General features: G+C 35.5%; 1 protein-coding gene and 1 long non-coding RNA gene across 2 annotated transcripts; both read right to left on the reverse strand.

Annotated features, from left to right (window-relative positions):
* Window positions 1-1,203: 1,203 nt before the first annotated feature.
* Window positions 1,204-18,643, reverse strand: LOC118767384 (zinc finger protein OZF-like). The gene is made up of 6 exons (XM_036511875.1): window positions 17,934-18,643; window positions 16,413-17,005; window positions 15,691-15,824; window positions 10,051-10,161; window positions 8,749-8,791; window positions 1,204-2,170 (listed from the first exon to the last, which is right to left on the reverse strand). Exons 2-6 carry the CDS (start codon window positions 16,835-16,837, stop codon window positions 1,564-1,566), a joined length of 1,320 nt encoding a protein of 439 aa, XP_036367768.1. The 5' UTR covers window positions 16,838-17,005; window positions 17,934-18,643; the 3' UTR covers window positions 1,204-1,563.
* LOC118767387 lies at window positions 3,224-4,889 on the reverse strand. The gene is made up of 2 exons (XR_005003303.1): window positions 4,390-4,889; window positions 3,224-3,471 (listed from the first exon to the last, which is right to left on the reverse strand). It is a non-coding gene; the product is annotated as an uncharacterized LOC118767387 (long non-coding RNA).
* Window positions 18,644-23,643: the final 5,000 nt, after the last annotated feature.

Genomic DNA, 23,643 nt, shown 5'->3' on the forward strand with positions numbered 1-23,643 from the left:
CATTGGCATTGCCAGGTGTCTTAAGACTTAAAAATAAAATACAGTATTTAAATTTTCTTCATATGTGAATTATTTTGGAAATTGCAGTAAATTATTCTTAAAGTCCCAAATGGGGATCACTGAAAAAAAGCATATTTCTCCTTTTGCTTTCAATTGCAATAATAAAGGTTTTAGTTTTTTTGAAACTATAGTATCCAAATGCGAATTTGTATGAAATACCAATGAATGACATAGATGGGGAATGCGAAAAAGAAAAAAAAAAGGAAGAAATGTTTATCAAAACAGTCGATATTTTTGTAGTTCAAAATTTGTGATTTATGGCATAACATGTCCTCGAATTAGCCAGAGCAAATAATGACAAACTTTCACGACTAAATATTGTTAAACGCACCTCTGCAAATGCAATGGACATAAGCAATTCACTGTAAATACAATGAACAACTGGCAGTGAGACTATTTTTAGCAGATCCGCAAATGGGGCATATGATAGGCAATAACTTAAATAGTCTAATACTGATTTAACTGTCTTATATTTATATCATATATTTATATATTCTCCCGAAACCTGTCCAGTCAAGATTAATCTTTTATAATGTAAAACACAAGCAGCCATTCAGGATGAATTCTTTACAGAGAATGAAATTCAAGGACAAATACTGTATAATGTTGTTAAGTGTGTGAGATACCTGTCAGTATGTTTCAGTCTCATTACAACCTCATCAGCAAAGCATAGACATTGCTGCACATCTCAAAGTAAAGATGGGAAAGTAGGGAAATGTACAAAACTTGTACATTGATTATTGTAGAAAATAAATTACTAAGACACACCATCTGCATGAATAGCAAGACAGTTAAGTCAGTATTAGAAATGAATGGTAGATTTGGAATGTCTGTAGTTTAAAACCATGGATGTAAAAAAAAAAATAGAAAAAGTAAGGAAAGTTTTGGAATTAGGGAAGAGGGGGAATTTAAAAAAAAATTTGTTTTGCATAATTGTTATTGATTCCATTATGCTGAAGACAGAAAAAAAAAGAATTGGTAAAAATTCATAAAAATGAAAAAAAGTTATGAAGTGTTTTAGCGTGTACTTACATCATAACTCCACCCTTTTATCTTTGAATACATCAAAACAGACAGACATAGAAGAAAAATGATACAACATACACAGTATAGATGTTGTTTTCTATTAATGATACTTCTAAAGCAGAAAATGTATATCATAGAACCTGGGAGAGTTTTGGGCAGATTGGCATGAAAAGGGTTAAGGGGTTAAGAAAAAAAAAAGAATGGCAACTTTTAGCAGGAATTTAGCTCAGTTGGAGTTGGGTTGTTTTTGTGGTTTTACGTGAGGCCACATGTTTATGAGATGCAGACTTATATATTGATGTATATGCTCATACACGTGTGTGTGCATTCATGCATGCATAAGTGTGAACGCATGAACATATAGACACAAATTTATGAACAAACTAAAACACGTAAACATTATTTTGATGATCAAAAATCAAGTATTCCATATATTCAAATTTATTCACTACGAGCCAAATTTCATCACTAATGAAGCTATTGTTCTGCATAAATACATACATGGCTAGTTAAGTGAGTATCTTGGGAAAATGGTTTATCACAAATGCCACATGGAAATGGTTTCTCTCCTGAATGAAGACGTTTGTGAGAAGTTAAGTCACTATTTTGGGCAAATAATTTACCACAGATATCACAGTGATATGGTTTATCTCCTGTATGAATGTGTTTGTGTGATGTTAAGTGATGACTTCTTGAGAATGATTTACCACAAATTTCACAGTGATATGGTTTCTCCCCTGTATGCATACGTTTATGAGTAGTGAAGTAACTACCTCCTGAGAAGGTTTTCCCACAGACTTCACAGTGATATGGTTTTTCTCCTGTATGAAAACGTTTGTGAGTAATGAGGTTACCTTTTTGAGAGAATGATTTACCACAAATATCACAGGGAAATGGTTTTTCTCCTGAATGAATACGTTTGTGAGTAGTTAAGTCTCCATTTTGAAGGAATGACTTGTTACAGATGTCACAGTGATATGGTTTATCTCCTGTGTGACTACGTTTGTGAGTAGTTAAGTGACTATTTTGAGAGAATGATTTACCACAGATATCACAGTGATATGGTTTATCTCCTGTATGAATGTGTTTGTGTGATGTTAAGTGATGACTTCTTGAGAATGATTTACCACAGATACCACACTGATATGGTTTCTCCCCTGTATGAATACGTTTATGATTAGTTAAGTGACCTGGTGCTGAGAATGATTTACCACACATATCACAATTGTACACATCCTCTCCTGTATGAATATTATTGTGTATAGTCAAATGAATTTTTTGAGAGAATGATTTACCACAGATATCACAGTGATATGGCTTCTCACCTGTATGAATATGTTTGTGAGTAGATAAGTTACTACTGAAAGAGAATGATTTACCACAAATATCACAATGGTATGGCTTCTCTCCTGTATGAATACGTCTGTGTTTAATTAAATCACTACTTCCAGAAAATGATTTACTGCAGATATCGCAGTGATATGGCTTCTCTCCTGTATGGATACGTTTGTGTGTATTAAAGTAACTTCTCCCAGAGAAGGATTTACCACAGATATTGCAGTGATATAGCTTCTCCCCTGTATGCATACGTTTATGATTAGTGAAGTAAGTGCCTCTTGAGAAGGTTTTCCCACAGACTTCACAGTGATATGGTTTCTCTCCTGTATGAAAACGTTTGTGAGTAATGAGGTTACCTTTTTGAGAGAATGGTTTACCACAAATGTCACAGGGAAATGGTTTTTCTCCTGAATGAATACGTTTGTGAGTAGTTAAGTCACCATTTTGAAGGAATGACTTGTTACAGATGTCACAGTGATATGGTTTATCTCCTGTATGACTACGTTTGTGAGTAGTTAAGTGACTGTTCTGAGAGAATGATTTACCACAGATATCACAATGATATGGTTTATCTCCTGTATGAATGTGTTTGTGTGTTGTTAAGTGATGACTTCTTGAGAATGATTTACCACAGATATCACAGTGATATGGTTTATCTCCTGTATGAATGTGTTTGTGTGTAGTTAAATGATGATTTCTTGAGAATGATTTACCACAGATATCACAATGATATGGTTTCTCTCCTGCATCACAACTGTACACACCCTCTCCTGTACATAACGTTTTATCTTTCTGTCTCTTTACACCAGCAGGGAAGCCCATACTTGTAGACTGTGTCTTACATGTAACTTTGTTCTTACATAGTTTGTCTTCCATCATTTTTCATCTCTCACCACAACAGACAGAGATGTTTTCCTTCTTTTAATTCTTATATTTTTATTCCCAACAAATATTCTCTTTTGCTATACTTTCAACGAATGTAATTTTTGTTGATATTTGAAGATCCCATCTACTCAGATTCTTTCATGCCAATGTCATCTGATATTTCTGAAATAAGAAAGAAAGAATATAGAATATAGAGGAGACAAATAAAAAGTAGAGATTCAACAGTGAACCTTTTACTACACTGTGAAGATATAAACTTTTACCTTGGCAATGGAACACATCCCTTCTCCGTACATTAGAGCCAGTGCCAGTTCCAACCTTCCCTATGCCAGTTTTAGCCTGTCCACAAGAGCTAGTAGCCTAATGCAACAAGGAAAATGCCTCAACAGACACGGAGTGAAACTTTCACAGCAATTTCTTGTTTCAAACAAATGTGCAATTTGCATACAAAGGTACAAAAAGTATACGTTCATGTGTTCACACTTATGCATGCATGAATGCACACACACGTGTATGAGCATATACATCAATATATAAGTCTGCGTCTCATAAACATGTGGCCTCACATAAAACCTCAAAAACAACCCAACTCCAACTGACCTAAATTCCTGCTAAAGTTCTCATTCTTTTCTTTTTCTTAATCCCTTAACCCTTTTCACACAAAACTGCCCCTGGTTCTATGATATAAATTTACTGCTTTAAAGTGATCGAAATTGAAACTTTCCACCGAAATTTCATCTCAGTTTATGCTCCAAACCCCAGACGAATATCGTCAAAATTGCTTTCCTAAGTCTTTGCATATTTCCAAAATTAACTGAAATAAAAGCAGGGTATTTCAAAAGAAATACACTAACGAAGGGCTTAATTGAGCTCTGCATATCTCTCTATGACTCCAAAGGTTATACAAGAGGTTATAGGAGAGCCGACTCGTCTGGGAGTTAAAAGATCGTTGCTTTAGGAAAATTACTTCTCTTCTTCATTTTCTTTCCTTTATCTTTGAACACATCAAAAGAAGCAGATGTAGTAGAAAGAGGACACGACCTATACAATGTAAATGTTGTTTCTATTAATGATACTTACATATTTAATAGAGATCCAATGACGAAGATGTCACAATAGATTCAAGGAATCACAAATCAGAATGGACATTTTCAGCTTCAACATCACTTGTATATTTTACAAGAAACCCTCACTTAGATTTTCACATCAACATGAAAAAGGATGACGATGGCTAATTAACAATCACGTATGAATTAACGTGTTTAATTAATTAATTTGGTTAATTGGCAGAAGCATTAAGCAGCGAAAAATGGTCAGAGTTCAAATCCAGACAAAGTCGACTTTGCTTTCACTCCTTCCGAAATCCATAGAATAAAGTAGCAGTGTGTCACAAAGCAGTTCAAGGAAGGCTTCCATTCAAGCTTTATTTCTGCTCGCCATCAAATCCGTTAATCACTGATTAATCCGTTAATCCGTTAATCACTGACGTCCAACGATTAAAACGAGTCCTTTTACATCAAGTAAAGACAGCATCCATCTAGGAACGTCATTCGACTCTAAGCCGCATTTTCGTACTCACTACAAAAGAAGATTTCTATATTTTTTAGTTATTATTTACTGTCGTAGAAATGAATATATGACAGGATATTATAATTCATAACAGTCATCTCTGCAGAGTGACAAGTGAGTCACGGTGCATTCAAAAAGTATAGTCCTTTAGATAAAAAGGCGTCTTAAATAATTCGTCCTGATCTTAGTTTTCTCGTCTCTTTTTGTCCTTGAATAATAGCCGTTTTGTAACACGTATTATCCTCGTTCATGTAGTCTTTGCAAGCGTTGTTACCTGTATTATTATTATAGTCTTTCAGTTACTCTTCGCCAGTTGCTAATCTGCTCGTATTTTCAGGTGCCGGACTGTGAGCTCCGTTGCTTTGTTAATACGTTGCTTCTATTGGTGTACTGTCGGGATTTGCTCCTTGTTGATAATTGTTTGTGGATTTTGTTGTTCTGTATCGAACTCTGTTTGTGTAGTTAACCCTGGTTGTGTCTGTGTGTTTTCTTAGCTCCCTCGATTGAAAGATTGTCCTGCTGGGTCGAGATTGTGTGTCAACACTGCAGCTATTCGTCCCTTTCCAAACTGTACGCATGCAAAGTGGAGAGAATCGTCTCCAACAATTTAATATTTTCCATAAGTGGATCCCCCTTTTTTTTCAGATAGTATTGTGCTTCCGATATTCTGGCGGAATTCAGGTAGAATGGTTCCCGATGTCGATGTTCTTGAAAATTTAAACATTCACTCATGAGGGTTTGTGTTGGTAGCTCTACTGAGGAAGCCTCTCATGGCTGATAGTGCCATGGGAAGGACTGTCAACCATTGTCTTTTATCTAGTTGTAGTAATGAAGTAAGTGCTAGATTTAAGGTCTTCAAGAGGGTACCGTTGGTCCTTTCCCATTGGCCATTGCCTTCAGGTTGAAAGGAAGATGTTCCAGTTTTTATTGTCCCCTTAGTGAGAAGAAAGTCCTTGAGCTTCTTATTATCAGATTCTGTTAGAGTGGATACAACCTGGTGATCCCAACAATGAAAAGTGTTTGAGCAGATGGGAAATTACTGTTTCGGTACTCATGTCTTTGCCTTGGTATACAAATAGGTGCTTTTGAGTACGCATCGACTATTATCAATAAGTAGAGCTATTGTGTAGTTCACAGGACCAACAAATTCGATTAGCCTTGATGCCCATATTGATGGACCCATAAGTGACTTTTTGAGGCGATACTTGAGTTCATTGCATTTAAAAGTGTCATTTTGCAGATTTCATTGAAGGAGACAGGCATGTTCGTACTTAACAGTAGTGAACTAGGCAGCTCACTACTCGGTGGCACAGTTGTTTGTGAAGGGTTACATGCGTTGAAGCATCTCTTGGGGTTGCATATCCTGATAGCACATCTGTTGCTTTGATTTGTGTTCCATGTCCATGAGAGAATGTATAACTTGGGTGTGAGAGGTTCAAACAACAGAGTGTAAGTTTTTCACTTTTGAATTTTCCACATGCCGTTTTTATTGAAGATAATCGCTACTGTGCGTTGATCAGTAACGATGTTGCAGTAATGAGAAGTTTGTATCGGGTGGCATTAATGCACAAGTTCCATTCTTAACGTTTGTCTATCTTTGAAAAGAACCATAAATAGAATGTCATCGGCCTTCCTTGTCACGATAGAGTCCCTCCCAAAGCTAGAACAGAAGAATCTGTTTCTTTCTTAATGAATAGAACTGAGTTCCAGTAAAGTGATGAAGTCACTTGTCTAATAGTACAGGGTTTGCATTGTTTTTTCAGAAATTATATGAACAATAATTTAAGGGTTGTGCCTACTTTTTCTTTACGCCAATAAAGTAATTACGACCATACTCATATTGGTGTGTTATAATTCTTTGTTATTTTTATTACCTAAAAACAAGGAAGGAATGCAATGCTGATGATCTTCAGTTTTAAATCAATTATACAAACTAGTTAATTGTTATGGTCAGTCACAGAGTGACCACTGGTTTTGTGCTCATAAAGTAAAGTGTTCTATTGGTGGCCCAATAAATTCAAATGGCTTAAGGCACATAACCTCTCCACAACACAGAGCTTATATGCGATTCATAGGTGTAAAACCAATGGTCATTTTATGACTAGCCATAACATTTGGTGAAAGGCTTAGCTGGAAAAGTTCCACTTTAAAATCATGCATTTGTCAACCTGTCTATGAGGGCTATAAATCCCAAAACAAACCAACTCAGACCATGATAACCCATCCAATCAATGCTACCATGAGAATATCCCCTACACAAAGGCAATGATGGTCTCAATGTTACATCAGTAGAAGGCATACGACTCTCTCTCCCTCTAAATTCATATCTCTTTGTTAATCTGCCCTCTTTATATCCTGACAGATGACCCCTTACCTTTAGAATGTATCTCAAATGTTTTCTCTTTGGCTTACACTTTTCCAAAAAGTTTTAAATTCCATGAAACTTTAGAATTTGGTATATGGATGTAATTCTTCACACTTAATCCAATATTGTTATTCAGATGTTTAAGGTTCGATTATTTGAAGTCAATCAGAAAACAGGATCTAGAAGCTGGCATTTTCTACATGATGACAACTTGACGATGACAAAATGTTCAAGGATGGAAGTTTTAATGAATAAAGTCATGTGTAAAGTTGGAACAGGTATGAATTTTTTATTATGTTTTTAATGAAAATTTACCAAAAATAGAACCTGAACATTAAATTACAAAAACACAAAGTGTAGTTCAGTTCAGGAAGACAATACATATTTTGTAGCAAAGATTCAAAAGCAGAGTTTGTGAAATAAATTAACACTTTTATATCTCCTGCATCACAAAAAAAGGTCTGTAAAAAAGGTAATGAGGCTAATGTCATAGTATTTAATCTGGTACCCCTTCACAGTGTTACCACATCAATGCCCCAAAGTAAAAAATACACCAATGACTGTAGTTTTTAATTGGCTAAAATTACCTCAAATTTGCAAACTTTAAAAAAACTATTAACTTTTCATTTATTAATTTATGGCAAAAAGGAATTTCATTTCCATAATCACTATACAAAAGTACACCAATACACCTACAATGTTATAGCTTCTTTTATGTTTGAATACACTTGTTACATACGATATTTCCATATGATGAATTTTTTATGTTTGTAGAAAATAGAATGCCGCAATTGGTTTCACAGAATTTCATTGAACAAATCAATCTTTTTTGTTTGTTGGTTAACAGAGTAATTTTCTGAGCATCTGAAACTCACAAATTTATGAACAAACTGAAAAATGTAAACGTTAAGTTAATTGACAAAAATCAAGTATTTCATGAACTGAAATTTATTCACTGCAAGACACATTTCATCACTAATGAAGTTATTTTTTTGCATAAATACATACGTGGCTAGATAAGTGAGTATTTTGAGAGAATGATTTACCACATGTGTCACAGAGGTATGTCTTCTCTCCTCAGTATAAACGTTTGTCAGTAGCTAAGTCACCATTCTCAGGGAATGATTTACCTCAAAAATCAATGAAATAGTTTCTCTCTTGTGTGACAACGTTTGTGATTAGTTAAGTGATGCTTCAGAGAGAATGATTTACCACAGGTATCACAGTGATATGGTTTATCTCCTGTATGAGTGTGCTTGTGAGTAATGAGGGTACCTTTTTGAGAGAATGATTTACCACAAATATCACAGTGATAGGGTTTATCTCCTGTGTGACTACGTTTGTGAGTAGTTAAGTGACTGTTCTGAGAGAATAATTTACCACAGATATCACAATGATAGGATTTATCTCCTGTATGGATATGTTTGTGTGTTGTTAAGTGATGACTTCTTGAGAATGATTTACCACAAATGTCACAGTGATATGGTTTATCTCCTGTGTGACTACGTTTGTGAGTAATTAAGTGACTGTTCTGAGCGAATAATTTACCACAGGTATCACAGTGATATGGTGTCCATCCTGTATGAATACGTTTATGAGTAGTGAAGTAACTAATCCCTGAGAATGTTTTCCCACAGACTTCACAGTGATATGTTTTCTCTCCTGTATGAAATTGCATGTGAGCAATGCGGTGACCTTTCTGAGAGAATGATTTACCACAGATATCACATGGAAATGGTTTCTCTCCTGAATGAATACGTTTGTGAGTAATTAAGTCACAATTTTGAGGGAATGATTTACCACAAATATCACAGTGATATGGTTTATCTCCTGTGTGACTACGTTTGTGAGTAGTTAAGTGACTGTTCTGAGAGAATGATTTACCACAGATATCACAGTGATATGGTTTATCTCCTGTATGAATGTGTTTGTGGTTGTTAAGTTATGACTTCTTGAGAATGATTTACCACAGGTATCACAGTGATATGGTTTATCTCCTGTATGAGTGAGCTTGTGAGTAATGAGGTTACCCTTTTGAGAGAATGATTTACCACAAATATCACAGGGAAATGGTTTATCTCCTGTGTGACTACGTTTGTGAGTAGTTAATTCACCATTTTGAGGGAAAGACTTACCACAAATATCACAGTAATGTAGTTTATCACCTGTGTGACTACGTTTGTGAATAATTAAGTGACTTTTCTGAGAGAATGATTTACCACAGATATCACACTGATATGGTTTCTCCCCTGTATGAATGTGTTTGTGTGTTGTTAAATGACTGTTCCGAGAGAATGATTTACCACAGATATCACACTGATATGGTTTCTCCCCTGTATGAATGTGTTTGTGTGTTGTTAAATGACTGTTCCGAGAGAATGATTTACCACAGATATCACACTGATATGGTTTCTCCCCTGTATGAATACGTTTATGATTAGTTAAGTGACCTGGCTTTGAGAATGATTTACCACACATATCACATTTGTACACATCCTCTCCCGTATGAATATTATTGTGTATAGTTAAATGAATTTTTTGAGAGAATGATTTACCACAGATATCACAATGATATGGCTTCTCACCTGTATGAACATGTTTGTGAGTAGATAAGTTACTACTGAAAGAGAATGATTTACCACAAATATCACAATGGTATGGCTTATCTCCTGTATGAATACGTCTGTGTTTAATTAAATCACTACGTCCAGAAAATGATTTACCGCAGATATCACAGTGATATGGTTTATCTCCTGTATGGATACGTTTGTGAATAGTTAAGTTTCCATTTTGAGAGAATGATTTACCACAGATATCACAGTGATATGGTTTATCTCCCGTATGAATGTGTTTGTGTGTTGTTAAATGATGATTACTTGAGAATGATTTACCACAGATATCACAGTGATATGGTTTCTCTCCTGCATCACAACTGTACACACCCTCTCCTGTACATAACGTTTTATCTTTCTGTTTCTTTACACCAGCAGGGAAGCCCTTACTTGTAGACTGTGTCTTACATGTAACTTTGTTCTTACATAGTTTGTCTTCCATCATTTTTCATCTCTCACCACAACAGACAGAGATGTTTTCCTTCTTTTAATTCTTATATTTTTATTCCCAACAAATATTCTCTTTTGCTATACTTTCAACGAATGTAATTTTTGTTGATATTTGAAGATACCGTCAACTCAGATTCTTTCATGCCAATGTCATCTGATATTTCTGAAATAAGAAAGAAAGAATATAGAATATAGGGGAGGCAAATAAAAAGTAGAGATTCAACAGTGAACCATTTACTACATTTCTTCTGCATTAATACACTGTGAAGATATAAACTTTTACCTTGGCAATGGAACACATCCCTTCTCCGTACATTAGAGCCAGTGCCAGTTCCAACCTTCCCTATGCCAGTTTCAGCCTGTCCACAAGAGCTAGTAGCCTAATGCAACAAGGAAAATGCCTCAACAGACACGGAGTGAAACTTTCACAGCAATTTCTTGTTTCAAACAAATGTGTAATTTGCATACAAAGGTACTAAAAGTATACGTTCATGTGTTCACACTTATGCATGCATGAATGCACACACACGTGTATGAGCATATACATCAATATATAAGTCTGCGTCTCATAAACATGTGGCCTCACATAAAACCTCAAAAACAACCCAACTCCAACTGACCTAAATTCCTGCTAAAGTTCTCATTCTTTTCTTTTTCTTAATCCCTTAACCCTTTTCACACAAAACTGCCCCTGGTTCTATGATAAAAATTTACTGCTTTAAAGTGATCGAAATTGAAACTTTCCACCGAAATTTCATGTCAGTTTATGCTCCAAACCCCAGACGAATATCGTCAAAATTGCTTTCCTAAGTCTTTGCATATTTCCAAAATTAACTGACATAAAAGCAGGGTATTTCAAAAGAAATACATTAACGAAGAGCTGAATTGAGCTCTGCATATCTCTCTCTGACTCCAAAGGTTATACAAGAGGTTATAGGAGAGCCGACTCGTCTGGGAGTTAAAAGATCGTTGCTTTAGGAAAATTACTTCTCTTCTTCATTTTCTTTCCTTTATCTTTGAACACATCAAAAGAAGCAGATGTAGTAGAAAGAGGACACGACCTATACAGTGTAGATATTGTTTCTATTAATGATACTTACATATTTAATAGAGATCCAATGACGAAGATGTCACAATAGATTCAAGGAATCACAAATCAGAATGGACATTTTCAGCTTCAACATCACTTGTATATTTTACAAGAAACCCTCACTTAGATTTTCACATCAACATGAAAAAGGATGACGATGGCTAATTAACAATCACGTATGAATTAACGTGTTTAATTAATTAATTTGGTTAATTGGCAGAAGCATTAAGCAGCGAAAAATGGTCAGAGTTCAAATCCAGACAAAGTCGACTTTGCTTTCACTCCTTCCGAAATCCATAGAATAAAGTAGCAGTGTGTCACAAAGCAGTTCAAGGAAGGCTTCCATTCAAGCTTTATTTCTGCTCGCCATCAAATCCGTTAATCACTGATTAATCCGTTAATCCGTTAATCACTGACGTCCAACGATTAAAACGAGTCCTTTTACATCAAGTAAAGACAGCATCCATCTAGGAACGTCATTCGACTCTAAGCCGCATTTTCGTACTCACTACAAAAGAAGATTTCTATATTTTTTAGTTATTATTTACTGTCGTAGAAATGAATATATGACAGGATATTATAATTCATAACAGTCATCTCTGCAGAGCGAAAAGTGTGTCACGGTGCATTCAAAAAGTATAGTCCTTTAGATAAAAAGGGGTCTTAACTAATTCGTCCTGATCTTAGTTTCCTCGTCTCTTTTTGTCCTTGAATAATAGCCGTTTTGTAACACGTATTTTCCTCGTTCATGTAGTCTTTGCAAGTGTTGTTACCTGTATTATTATTATAGTCTTTCAGTTACTCTTCGCCAGTTGCTAATCTGTTCGTATTTTCAGGTGCCGGACTGTGAGCTCCGTTGCTTTGTTAATACGTTGCTTCTATTGGTGTACTGTCGGGATTTGCTCCTTGTTGATTTATTGTTTGTGGATTTTGTTGTTCTGTATCGAACTCTGTTTGTTTAGTTAACCCTGGTTGTGTCTGTGTGTTTTCTTAGCTCCCTCGATTGAAAGATTGTCCTGCTGGGTCGAGATTGTGTGTCAACACTGCAGCTATTCGTCCCTTTCCAAACTGTACGCATGCAAAGTGGAGAGAATCGTCTCCAACAATTTAATGTTTTCTATAAGTGGATCCCCCTTATTTTTGAGATAGTATTGTGCTTCCGATATTCTGGTGGAATTCAGGTAGAATGGTTCCCGATGTCGTTGTTCTTGAAAATTTAAACATTCACTCATGAGGGTTTGTGTTGGTAGCTCTGCTGAGGAAGCCTCTCATGGCTGATAGTGCCATGGGAAGGACTGCCAACCATTGTCTTTTATCTAGTTGTAGTAATGAAGTAAGTGCTAGATTGAAGGTCTTCATGAGGGTACCGTTGGTCCTTTCCCATTGGCCATTGCCTTCAGGTCGAAAGGAAGATGTTCCAGTTTTTATTGTCCCCTTAGTGAGAAGGAAGTCGTGGAGCTTCTTATTATCAAATTCTGTTAGAGTGGATACAACCTGGTGTTCCCAACAATGAAAAGTGTTTGAGCTGATGGGAAATTACTGTTTCTGTACTCATGTTTTTTTATTGGTATGAGAATGGGTGCTTTTGAGTACTCATCGACTATTATCAATAAGTAGCGCTATTGTGTAGTTCACGGGACCAACAAATGCGATTGAGATGTGCTTCCATAGCCTTGATGCCTGTATTAAGTGAGTTTTCGAGGTGATACTTGAGTTCATTGCATTTAAAAGTGTCATTTTGCAGATTTCATTGAAGGAGACAGGCATGTTCGTACTTAACAATAGTGAACTAGGCAGCTCACTACTCGGTGGCACAGTTGTTTGTGAAGGGTGACATGCGTTGAAGCATCTCTTGGGGTTACATATTCTGATAGCACATCTGTTGCTTTGATTTGAGTTCCATGTCCGTGAGAGAATGTATAACTTGGGTGTGAGAGGTTCAAACGCCAGAGTCTAAGTTTTTCACTTTTGAATTTCCATATGCTGTTCTTATTGAAGATAATCGCTACTGTGCGTTGATCAGTAACGATGTTGCAGTAATGAGAAGTTTGTATCAGGTGGCATTAATGCAGAAGTTTCATTCTTAACGTTTGTCTACCTTTGAAAAGAGCCATAAATGGAATGCCATCGGCCTTCCTTGTCATGATAGAGTCCCTCCCAAAGGAAGAACAGAAGAATCTGTTTCTTTCTTAATGAATAGAACTGAGTTCCAGTAAAGTGATAAAGTCACTTGTCTAATATTACAGGTTTTGCATTTTTTTTCAGAAATAATATTAACAGTGACTAATTTTAGGATCATTCCCACTTTTTCTTTACGCCAATAAAGTAATTACGACCATACTCATATTGGTGTGTTATAATTCTTTGTTATTATTATTATTGTTACCTCAAATGAAGCAATGCAATGCTGAGGATCTTCAGTTTTAAATCAATTATACAAACTAGTTAATTGTTATGGTCAGTCACAGAGTGACCACTGGTTTTGCTCATAAAGTAAAGAGTTCTATTGGTGGCCCAATAAATTCAAATGGCTTAAGGCACATAACCTCTCTACAACACAGAGCTTATATGCGATTCATAGGTGTAAAACCAATGGTCACTTTATGACTAGCCATAACATTTGGTGAAAGGCTTGGCTGGAAAAGTTCCCCTTTAAAATCATGCATTTGTCAACCTGTCTATGAGGGCTATAAATCCCAAAACAAACCAACTCAGACCATGAAAACCCATCCCATCAATGCTACCATGAGAATATCCCATACACAGAGGCAATGATGGTCTCAATGTTACATCAGTAGAAGGCATACAACTCTCTCTCTCTCTCTCCCTGTAAATTCATTTCTCTTTGCTATTCTGCCCTTTTTATATCCTGACAGATGACCCCTTACCTTTAGAATGTATCTCAGATGTTTTCTCTTTGGCTTACACTTTTCCAAAAAGTTTTAAATTCCACGAATCTTTAGAATTTGGTATATGGATGTAATTCTTCACGCTTAATCCAATATTGTTATTCAGATGTTTAAGGTTCGATTATTTGAAGTCAATCAGAAAACAGGATCTAGAAGCTGGCATTTTCTACATGATGACAACTTGACGATGACAAAATGTTCAAGGATGGAAGTTTTAATGAATAAAGTCATGTGTAAAGTTGGAACAGGTATGAATTTTTTATTATGTTTTTAATGAAAATTTACCAAAAATAGAACCTGAACATTAAATTACAAAAACACAAAGTGTAGTTCAGTTCTGGAAGACAATACATATTTTGTAGCAAAGATTCAAAAGCAGAGTTTGTGAAATAAATTAACACTTTCATATCTCCTGCACCACACAAAAAGGTCTGTAAAAAAGGTATTGAGGATAATGTCAGCCTTTAATCTGTTACCCATGTGGGGTGCCCCTTCACAGTGTTACCACATCAACACCCCAATGTAAAAATTACACCAATGACTAGTTTTCAATTGGCTAAAATTACCTCAAATTTGCAAACTTCAAAAAAACTATTAACTTTTCATTTATTAATTTATGGCAAAAAGGAATTTCATTACCATAATCACTATACAAAAGTACACCAATACACCTACAATGTTATAGCTTCTTTCATGTTTGAATACACTTGTTACATACGATATTTCCACATGATGAATATTTTATGTTTGTAGAAAATAGAATGCCGCAATTGGTTTCACAGAATTTCATTGAACAAATCAATCTTTTTTGTTTGTTGGTTAATAGAGTAATTTTCTGAGCATCTGAAACTCACAAATTTATGAACAAACTGAAAAATGTACACGTTAATTTAATTGACAAAAATCAAGTATTTCATGAACTGAAATTTATTCACTGCAAGTCACATTTCATCACTAATGAAGTAATTTTTTTGCATAAATACATACATGGCTAGATAAGTGAGTATTTTGAGAGAATGATTTACCACATGTGTCACAGAGGTATGCCCTCTCTCCTCAGTAAAAATGGTTGTCAGTAGTTAAGTCACCATTCTCAGGGAATGATTTACCTCATATTTCAATGATATGGTTTCTCTCTTGTGTGACAACGTTTGTGATTAGTTAAGTGATGCTTCAGAGAGAATGATTTACCACAGGTATCACAGTGATATGGTTTATCTCCTGTATGAGTGAGCTTGTGAGGAATGAGGTTACCTTTCTGAGAGAATGATTTACCACAAATATCACATGGAAATGGTTTATCTCCTGTGTGACTACGTTTGTGAGTAGTTAAGTCACCATTTTGAGGGAAAGACTTACCACAAATATCACAGTAATGTAGTTTATCTCCTGTGTGACTACGTTTGTGAACAATTAAGTGACTTTTTTGAGAGAATGATTTACCACAGATATCACAGTGATATGGTTTTTCTCCTGTATGAAAATGTTTGTGAGTAATGAGGTTACATTTTTGAGAGAATGTTTTACCACAAATATCACATGGAAATGGCTTATCTCCTGTGTGACTACGTTTGTGAATAGTTAAGTGACTGTTATGAGAGAATAATTTACCACAGATATCACAGTGATATGGTTTATCTCTTGTATGAATGTGTTTGTGAGTAGTTAAGTGACTGCTCTGAGAGAATGATTTACCACAGATATCACAGTAATATGGTTCCTCTCTTGTATGAATGTGTTTGTGTGTTGTTAAATGACTGTTCCGAGAGAATGATTTACCACAGATATCACAATTGTACACATCCTCTCCTGTATGAATATTATTGTGTATAGTTAAATGAATTTTTTGAGAGAATGATTTACCACAGATATCACAACGATATGGCTTCTCACCTGTATGAATATGTTTGTGAGTAGATAAGCTACTACTGGAAGAGAATGATTTACCACAAATTTCACAATGGTATGGCTTCTCTCCTGTATGAATACGTCTGTGTTTAATTAAATCACTACTTCCAGAAAATGATTTACCGCAGATATCACAGTGATACGGCTTCTCTCCTGTATGGATACGTTTGTGAATAGTTACGTCTCCATTTTGAGGGAATGATTTACCACAAATATCACAGTGATATGGTTTATCTCCTGTGTGACTACGCTTGTGAGTAGTTAAGTGACTGTTCTGAGAGAATAATTTACCACAGATATCACAATGATATGGCTTCTCTCCTGTGTGAATACGTCTGTGCTTAATTAAATTACTACTTCCACAAAATGATTTACCACAGATATCACAGTGATATGGTTTATCTCCCGCATGAATGTGCTTGTGTTTTGTCAAATACTGATTTCTTGAGAATGATTTACCACAGATATCACAATGATATGGTTTCTCTGCTGCATCACAACTGTACACACCCTCTCCTGTACACAATGTTTTATCTTTCTGTTTCTTTACACCAGCAGGGAAGCCCATACTTGTAGACTGTGTCTTACATGTAACTTTGTTCTCACGTAGTTTGTCTTCCATCATTTTTCATCTCTCACCACAACAGACAGAGATGTTTTCCTTCTTTTAATTCTTATATTTTTATTCCGAACAAATATTCTCTTTTCCTATACTTTCAACGAATGTAATTTTTGTTGATATTTGAAGATACCGTCTACTTAGATTCTTTCACGCCAATGTCATCTGATATTTCTGAAATAAGAAAGAAAGAATATAGAATATAGAGGAGACAAATAAAAAGTAGAGATTCAACAGTGAACATTTTACTACATTTCTTCTGCATCAATACACAGCGAAGATATAAACTTTTACCTTGGCAATGGAACACATCCCTTCTCCGTACATTAGAGCCAGTGCCAGTTCCAACATTCCCTATGCCAGTTTTAGCCTGTCCACAAGAGCTAGTAGCCTAATGCAACAAGGAAAATGCCTCAACAGACACGGAGTGAAACTTTCACAGCAATTTCTTGTTTCAAACAAATGTGTAATTTGCATACAAAGGTATACGTTCATGTGTTCACACTTATGCATCCATGAATGCACACACACGTGTATGAGCATATACATCAATATAGAAGTCTGCGTCTCATAAACATGTGGCCTCACATAAAACCTCAAAAACAACCCAACTCCAACTGACCTAAATTCCTGCTAAAGTTCTCATTCTTTTCTTTTTCTTAATCCCTTAATCCTTTTCACACAAAACTGCCCCTGGTTCTATGATATAAATTTACTGCTTTAAAGTGATCGAAATTGAAACTTTCCACCGAAATTTCATGTCAGTTTATGCTCCAAACCCCAGACGAATATCGTCAAAATTGCTTTCCTAAGTCTTTGCATATTTCCAAAATTAACTGACATAAAAGCAGGGTATTTCAAAAGAAATACATTAACGAAGGGCTTAATTGAGCTCTGCATATCTCTCTCTGACTCCAAAGGTTATACAAGAGGTTATAGGAGAGCCGACTCGTCTGGGAGTTAAAAGATCGTTGCTTTAGGAAAATTACTTCTCTTCTTCATTTTCTTTCCTTTATCTTTGAACACATCAAAAGAAGCAGATGTAGTAGAAAGAGGACACGACCTATACAATGTAAATGTTGTTTCTATTAATGATACTTACATATTTAATAGAGATCCAATGACGAAGATGTCACAATAGATTCAAGGAATCACAAATCAGAATGGACATTTTCAGCTTCAACATCACTTGTATATTTTACAAGAAACCCTCACTTAGATTTTCACATCAACATGAAAAAGGATGACGATGGCTAATTAACAATCACGTATGAATTAACGTGTTTAATTAATTAATTTGGTTAATTGGCAGAAGCATTAAGCAGCGAAAAATGGTCAGAGTTCAAATCCAGACAAAGTCGACTTTGCTTTCACTCCTTCCGAAATCCATAGAATAAAGTAGCAGTGTGTCACAAAGCAGTTCAAGGAAGGCTTCCATTCAAGCTTTATTTCTGCTCGCCATCAAATCCGTTAATCACTGATTAATCCGTTAATCCGTTAATCACTGACGTCCAACGATTAAAACGAGTCCTTTTACATCAAGTAAAGACAGCATCCATCTAGGAACGTCATTCGACTCTAAGCCGCATTTTCGTACTCAATACAAAAGAAGATTTCTATATTTTTTATTTATTATTTACTGTCGTAGAAATGAATATATGACAGGATATTATAATTCATAACAGTCATCTCTGCAGAGCGAAAAGTGAGTCACGGTGCATTCAAAAAGTATAGTCCTTTAGGTAATAAGGGGTCTTAACTAATTCGTCCTGATCTTAGTTTTCTCGTCTCTTTTTGTCCTTGAATAATAGCCGTTTTGTAACACGTATTATCCTCGTTCATGTAGTCTTTGCAAGCGTTGTTACCTGTACTATTATTATAGTCTTTCAGTTACTCTTCTCCAGTTGCTAATCTGCTCGTATTTTCAGGTGCCGGACTGTGAGCTCCGTTGCTTTGTTAATACGTTGTTTCTATTGGTGTACTGTCGGGATTTGCTCCTTGTTGATAATTGTTTGTGGATTTTGTTGTTCTGTATCGAACTCTGTTTGTGTAGTTAACCCTGGTTGTGTCTGTGTGTTTTCTTAGCTCCCTCGATTGAAAGATTGTCCTGCTGGGTCGAGATTGTGTGTCAACACTGCAGCTATTCGTCCCTTTCCAAACTGTACGCATGCAAAGTGGAGAGAATCGTCTCCAACAATTTAATGTTTTCTATAAGTGGTTCCCCCTTTTTATTGAGATAGTATTGTGCTTCCGATATTCTGGTGGAATTCAGGGAAAATGGCTCCCGATGTCGATGTTCTTGAAAATTTAAACATTCACTCATGAGGATTTGTGTTGGTAGCTCTACTGAGGAAGCCTCTCGTGGCTGATAGTGCCATGGGAAGGACTACCAACCATTGTCTTTTATCTAGTTGTAGTAATGAAGTAAGTGCTAGATTTAAGGTCTTCATGAGGGTACCGTTGGTCCTTTCCCATTGGCCATTGCCTTCAGGTCGAAAGGAAGATGTTCCAGTTTTTATTGTCCCCTTAGTGAGAAGAAAGTCCTGGAGCTTCTTATTATCAGATTCTGTTAGAGTGGATACAACCTGGTGTTCCCAACAATGAAAAGTGTTTGAGCAGATGGGAAATTACTGTTTCGGTACTCATGTCTTTGCATTGGTATGCGAATGGGTGCTTTTGAGTACTCATCGACTATTATCAATAAGTAGCGCTATTGTGTAGTTCACGGGACCAACAAATGCGATTGAGAGGTGCTTCCATAGCCTTGATGCCTGTTTTAATGGACTTGCGGAGGTGATACTTGAGTTCATTGCATTTAAAAGTGTCATTTTGCAGATTTCATTGAAGGAGACAGGCATGTTCGTACTTAACAGTAGTGAACTAGGCAGCTCACTACTCGGTGGCACAGTTGTTTGTGAAGGGTTACATGCGTTGCAGCATCTATTGGGGTTGCATATCCTGATAGCACATCTGTTGCTTTGATTTGAGTTCCATGTCGATGAGAGAATGTATAACTTGGGTGTGAGAGGTTCAAACAACAGAGTGTAAGTTTTTCACTTTTGAATTTCCACATGCCGTTTTTATTGAAGATAATCGCTACTGTGCGTTGATCAGTAACGATGTTGCAGTAATGAGAAGTTTGTATCAGGTGGCATTAATGCACAAGTTTCATTCTTAACGTTTGTCTATCTTTGAAAAGAACCACAAATAGAATGCCATCGGCCTTCCTTGTCATGATAGAGTCTCCCAAATCTAGAACAGAAGAATCTGTTTCTTTCTTAATGAATAGAACTGAGTTCCAGTAAAGTGATGAAGTCACTTGTCTAATAGTACAGGGTTTGCATTGTTTTTTCAGAAATTATATGAACAATAATTTAAGGGTTGTGCCTACTTTTTCTTTACGCCAATAAAGTAATTACGACCATACTCATATTGGTGTGTTATACTTCTTTGTTATTATTATTATTGTTACCTCAAATGAAGCAATGCAATACTGAGGATCTTCAGTTTTAAATCAATTATACAAACTAGTTAATTGTTATGGTCAGTCACAGTGACCACTGGTTTTGTGCTCATAAAGTAAAGTGTTCTATTGGTGGCCCAATAAATTCAAATGGCTTAAGGCACATAACCTCTCCACAACACAGAGCTTATATGCGATTCATAGGTGTAAAACCAATGGTCACTTTATGACTAGCCATAACATTTGGTGAAAGGCTTAGCTGGAAAAGTTCCCCATTAAAATAATGCATTTGTCAACCTGTCTATGAGGGCTATAAATCCAAAAACAAACAAACTCAGACCATGATAACCCATCCAATCAATGCTACCATGAGAATATCCCATACACAGAGGCAATGATGGTCTCAATGTTACATCAGTAGAAGGCATACGACTCTCTCCCTTTCTCTAAATTCATATCTCTTTGCTAATCTGTCCTGTTTATATCCTGACAGATGACCCCTTACCTTTAGAATGTATCTCAGATGTTTTCTCTTTGGCTTACACTTTTCCAAAATGTTTTTAATTCCATGAAACTTTAGAATTTGGTATATGGATGTAATTCTTCACGCTTAATCCAATATTGTTATTCAGATGTTTAAGGTTCGATTATTTGAAGTCAATCAGAAAACAGGATCTAGAAGCTGGCATTTTCTACATGATGACAACTTGACGATGACAAAATGTTCAAGGATGGAAGTTTTAATGAATAAAGTCATGTGTAAAGTTGGAACAGGTATGAATTTTTTATTATGTTTTTAATGAAAATTTACCAAAAATAGAACCTGAACATTAAATTACAAAAACACAAAGTGTAGTTCAGTTCTGGAAGACAATACATATTTTGTAGCAAAGATTCAAAAGCAGAGTTTGTGAAATAAATTAACACTTTCATATCTCCTGCACCACACAAAAAGGTCTGTAAAAAAGGTAGTGAGGCAAATGTCATAGCATTTGATCTGTTACCCCTGTGGGGTGCCCCTTCACAGTGTTACCACATCAACGCCCCAATGTAAAAATTACACCAATGACTGTAGTTTTCAATTGGCTAAAATTACCTCAAATTTGCAAACTTTAAAAAAACTATTCACTTTTCATTTATTAATTTATGGCAAAAATGAATTTCATTTCCATAATCACTATACAAAAGTACACCAATACACCTACAATGTTATAGCTTCTTTCATGTTTGAATACACTTGTTACATACGATATTTCCACATGATGAATAATTTATGTTTGTAGAAAATAGAATGCCGCAATAGGTTTCACAGAATTTCATTGAACAAATCAATCTTTTTTGTTTGTTGGTTAATAGAGTAATTTTCTGAGCATCTGAAACTCATAAATTCACGAACAAACTGGAAAATGTAAACGTTAATTTAATTGACAAAAATCAAGTATTTTATTAACTGAAATTTATTCACTGCAAGACACATTTCATCATTAATGAAGTTATTTTTTTGCATAAATACATACATGGCTAGATAAGTGAGTATTTTGAGAGAATGATTTACCACATGTGTCACAGAGGTATGCCTTCTCTCCTCAAGAAAAATGGTTGTCAGTAGTTAAGTCACCATTCTCAGGGAATGATTTACCACAAATTTCAATGATATAGTTTCTCTCTTGTGTGACTACGTTTGTGAGTGATTAAGTGACTTTTCTGAGAGAATGATTTACCACAGGTATCACAGTGATATTGTTTATCTCCTGAATGAGTGTGCTTGTGAGTAATGAGGTTACCTTTTTGAGAGAATAATTTACCACAAATATCACAGGGAAATGGTTTCTCTCCTGAATGAATACGTTTGTGAGTAATTAAGTCACCATTTTGAGGGAATGATTTACCACAAATATCACAGTGATATGGTTTATCTCCTGTGTGACTACGTTTGTGAATAATTAAGTGACTCTTCAGAGAGAAAAATTTACCACAGGTATCACAGTGATATGGTTTATCTCCTGTATGAATGTGTTTGTGTGTTGTTAAGTGACTGTTCTGAGAGAATGATTTACCACAGATACCACACTGATATGGTTTCTCCCCTGTATGAATACGTTTATGATTAGTTAAGTGACCTGGTGCTGAGAATGATTTACCACACATATCACAATTGTACACATCCTCTCCTGTATGAATATTATTGTGTATAGTTAAATGAATTTTTTGAGAGAATGATTTACCACAGATATCACAGTGATATGGCTTCTCACCTGTATGAATATGTTTGTGAGTAGATAAGTTACTACTGAAAGAGAATGATTTACCACAAATATCACAATGGTATGGCTTCTCTCCTGTATGAATACGTCTGTGTTTAATTAAATCACTACTTCCAGAAAATGATTTACCGCAGATATCGCAGTGATATGGCTTCTCTCCTGTATGGATACGTTTGTGTGTATTAAAGTAACTTCTCCCAGAGAAGGATTTACCACAGATATTGCAATGATATAGTTTCTCCCCTGTATGCATACGTTTATGAGTAGTGAAGTAAGTGCCTCTTGAGAAGGTTTTCCCACAGACTTCACAGTGATATGGTTTCTCTCCTGTATGAAAACGTTTGTGAGGTTACCTTTTTGAGAGAATGGTTTACCACAAATGTCACAGGGAAATGGTTTTACTCCTGAATGAATACGTTTGTGAGTAGTTAAGTCTCCATTTTGAAGGAATGACTTGTTACAGATGTCACAGTGATATGGTTTATCTCCTGTATGACTACGTTTGTGAGTAGTTAAGTGACTGTTTTGAGAGAATGATTTACCACAGATATCACAGTGATATGGTTTATCTCCTGTATGAATGTGTTTGTGTGTTGTCAAGTGATGATTTCTTGAGAATGATTTACCACAGATATCACAATGATATGGTTTCTCTCCTGCATCAAAACTGTACACACCCTCTCCTGTACATAACGTTTTATCTTTCTGTTTCTTTACACCAGCAGGGAAGCCCATACTTGTAGACTGTGTCTTACATGTAACTTTGTTCTCACATAGTTTGTCTTCCATCATTTTTCATCTCTCACCACAACAGACAGAGATGTTTTCCTTCTTTTAATTCTTATATGTTTATTCCCAACAAATATTCTCTTTTGCTATACTTTCAACGAATGTAATTTTTGTTGATATTTGAAGATACCGTCTACTCAGATTCTTTCATGCCAATGTCATCTGATATTTCTGAAATAAGAAAGAAAGAATATAGAATATAGAGGAGGCAAATAAAAAGTAGAGATTCAACAGTGAACATTTTACTACATTTCTTCTGCATCAATACACAGCGAAGATATAAACTTTTACCTTGG

The sequence above is a fragment of the Octopus sinensis genome, linkage group LG21, assembly GCF_006345805.1.
Source record: "Octopus sinensis linkage group LG21, ASM634580v1, whole genome shotgun sequence".
Lineage (NCBI taxonomy): Eukaryota > Metazoa > Mollusca > Cephalopoda > Octopoda > Octopodidae > Octopus > Octopus sinensis.

Bases quoted from the DNA above. Each gene is read 5' to 3' on its own strand.
- LOC118767384 (XM_036511875.1), bottom strand. From the start codon at position 16,837: ATGATGGAAGACAAACTACGTGAGAACAAAGTTACATGTAAGACACAG. The intron at 10,162-15,690 runs ATAAACTACATT...GTGATGCAGGAG, and splicing joins CAAACGTAGTCACACAGGAG to AGAAACCATATCACTGTGAT. The intron at 2,171-8,748 runs TAGTCACACAGG...ATCACACAAACA, and splicing joins CACTTAATTACTCACAAACG to CATTCATACAGGAGATAAAC.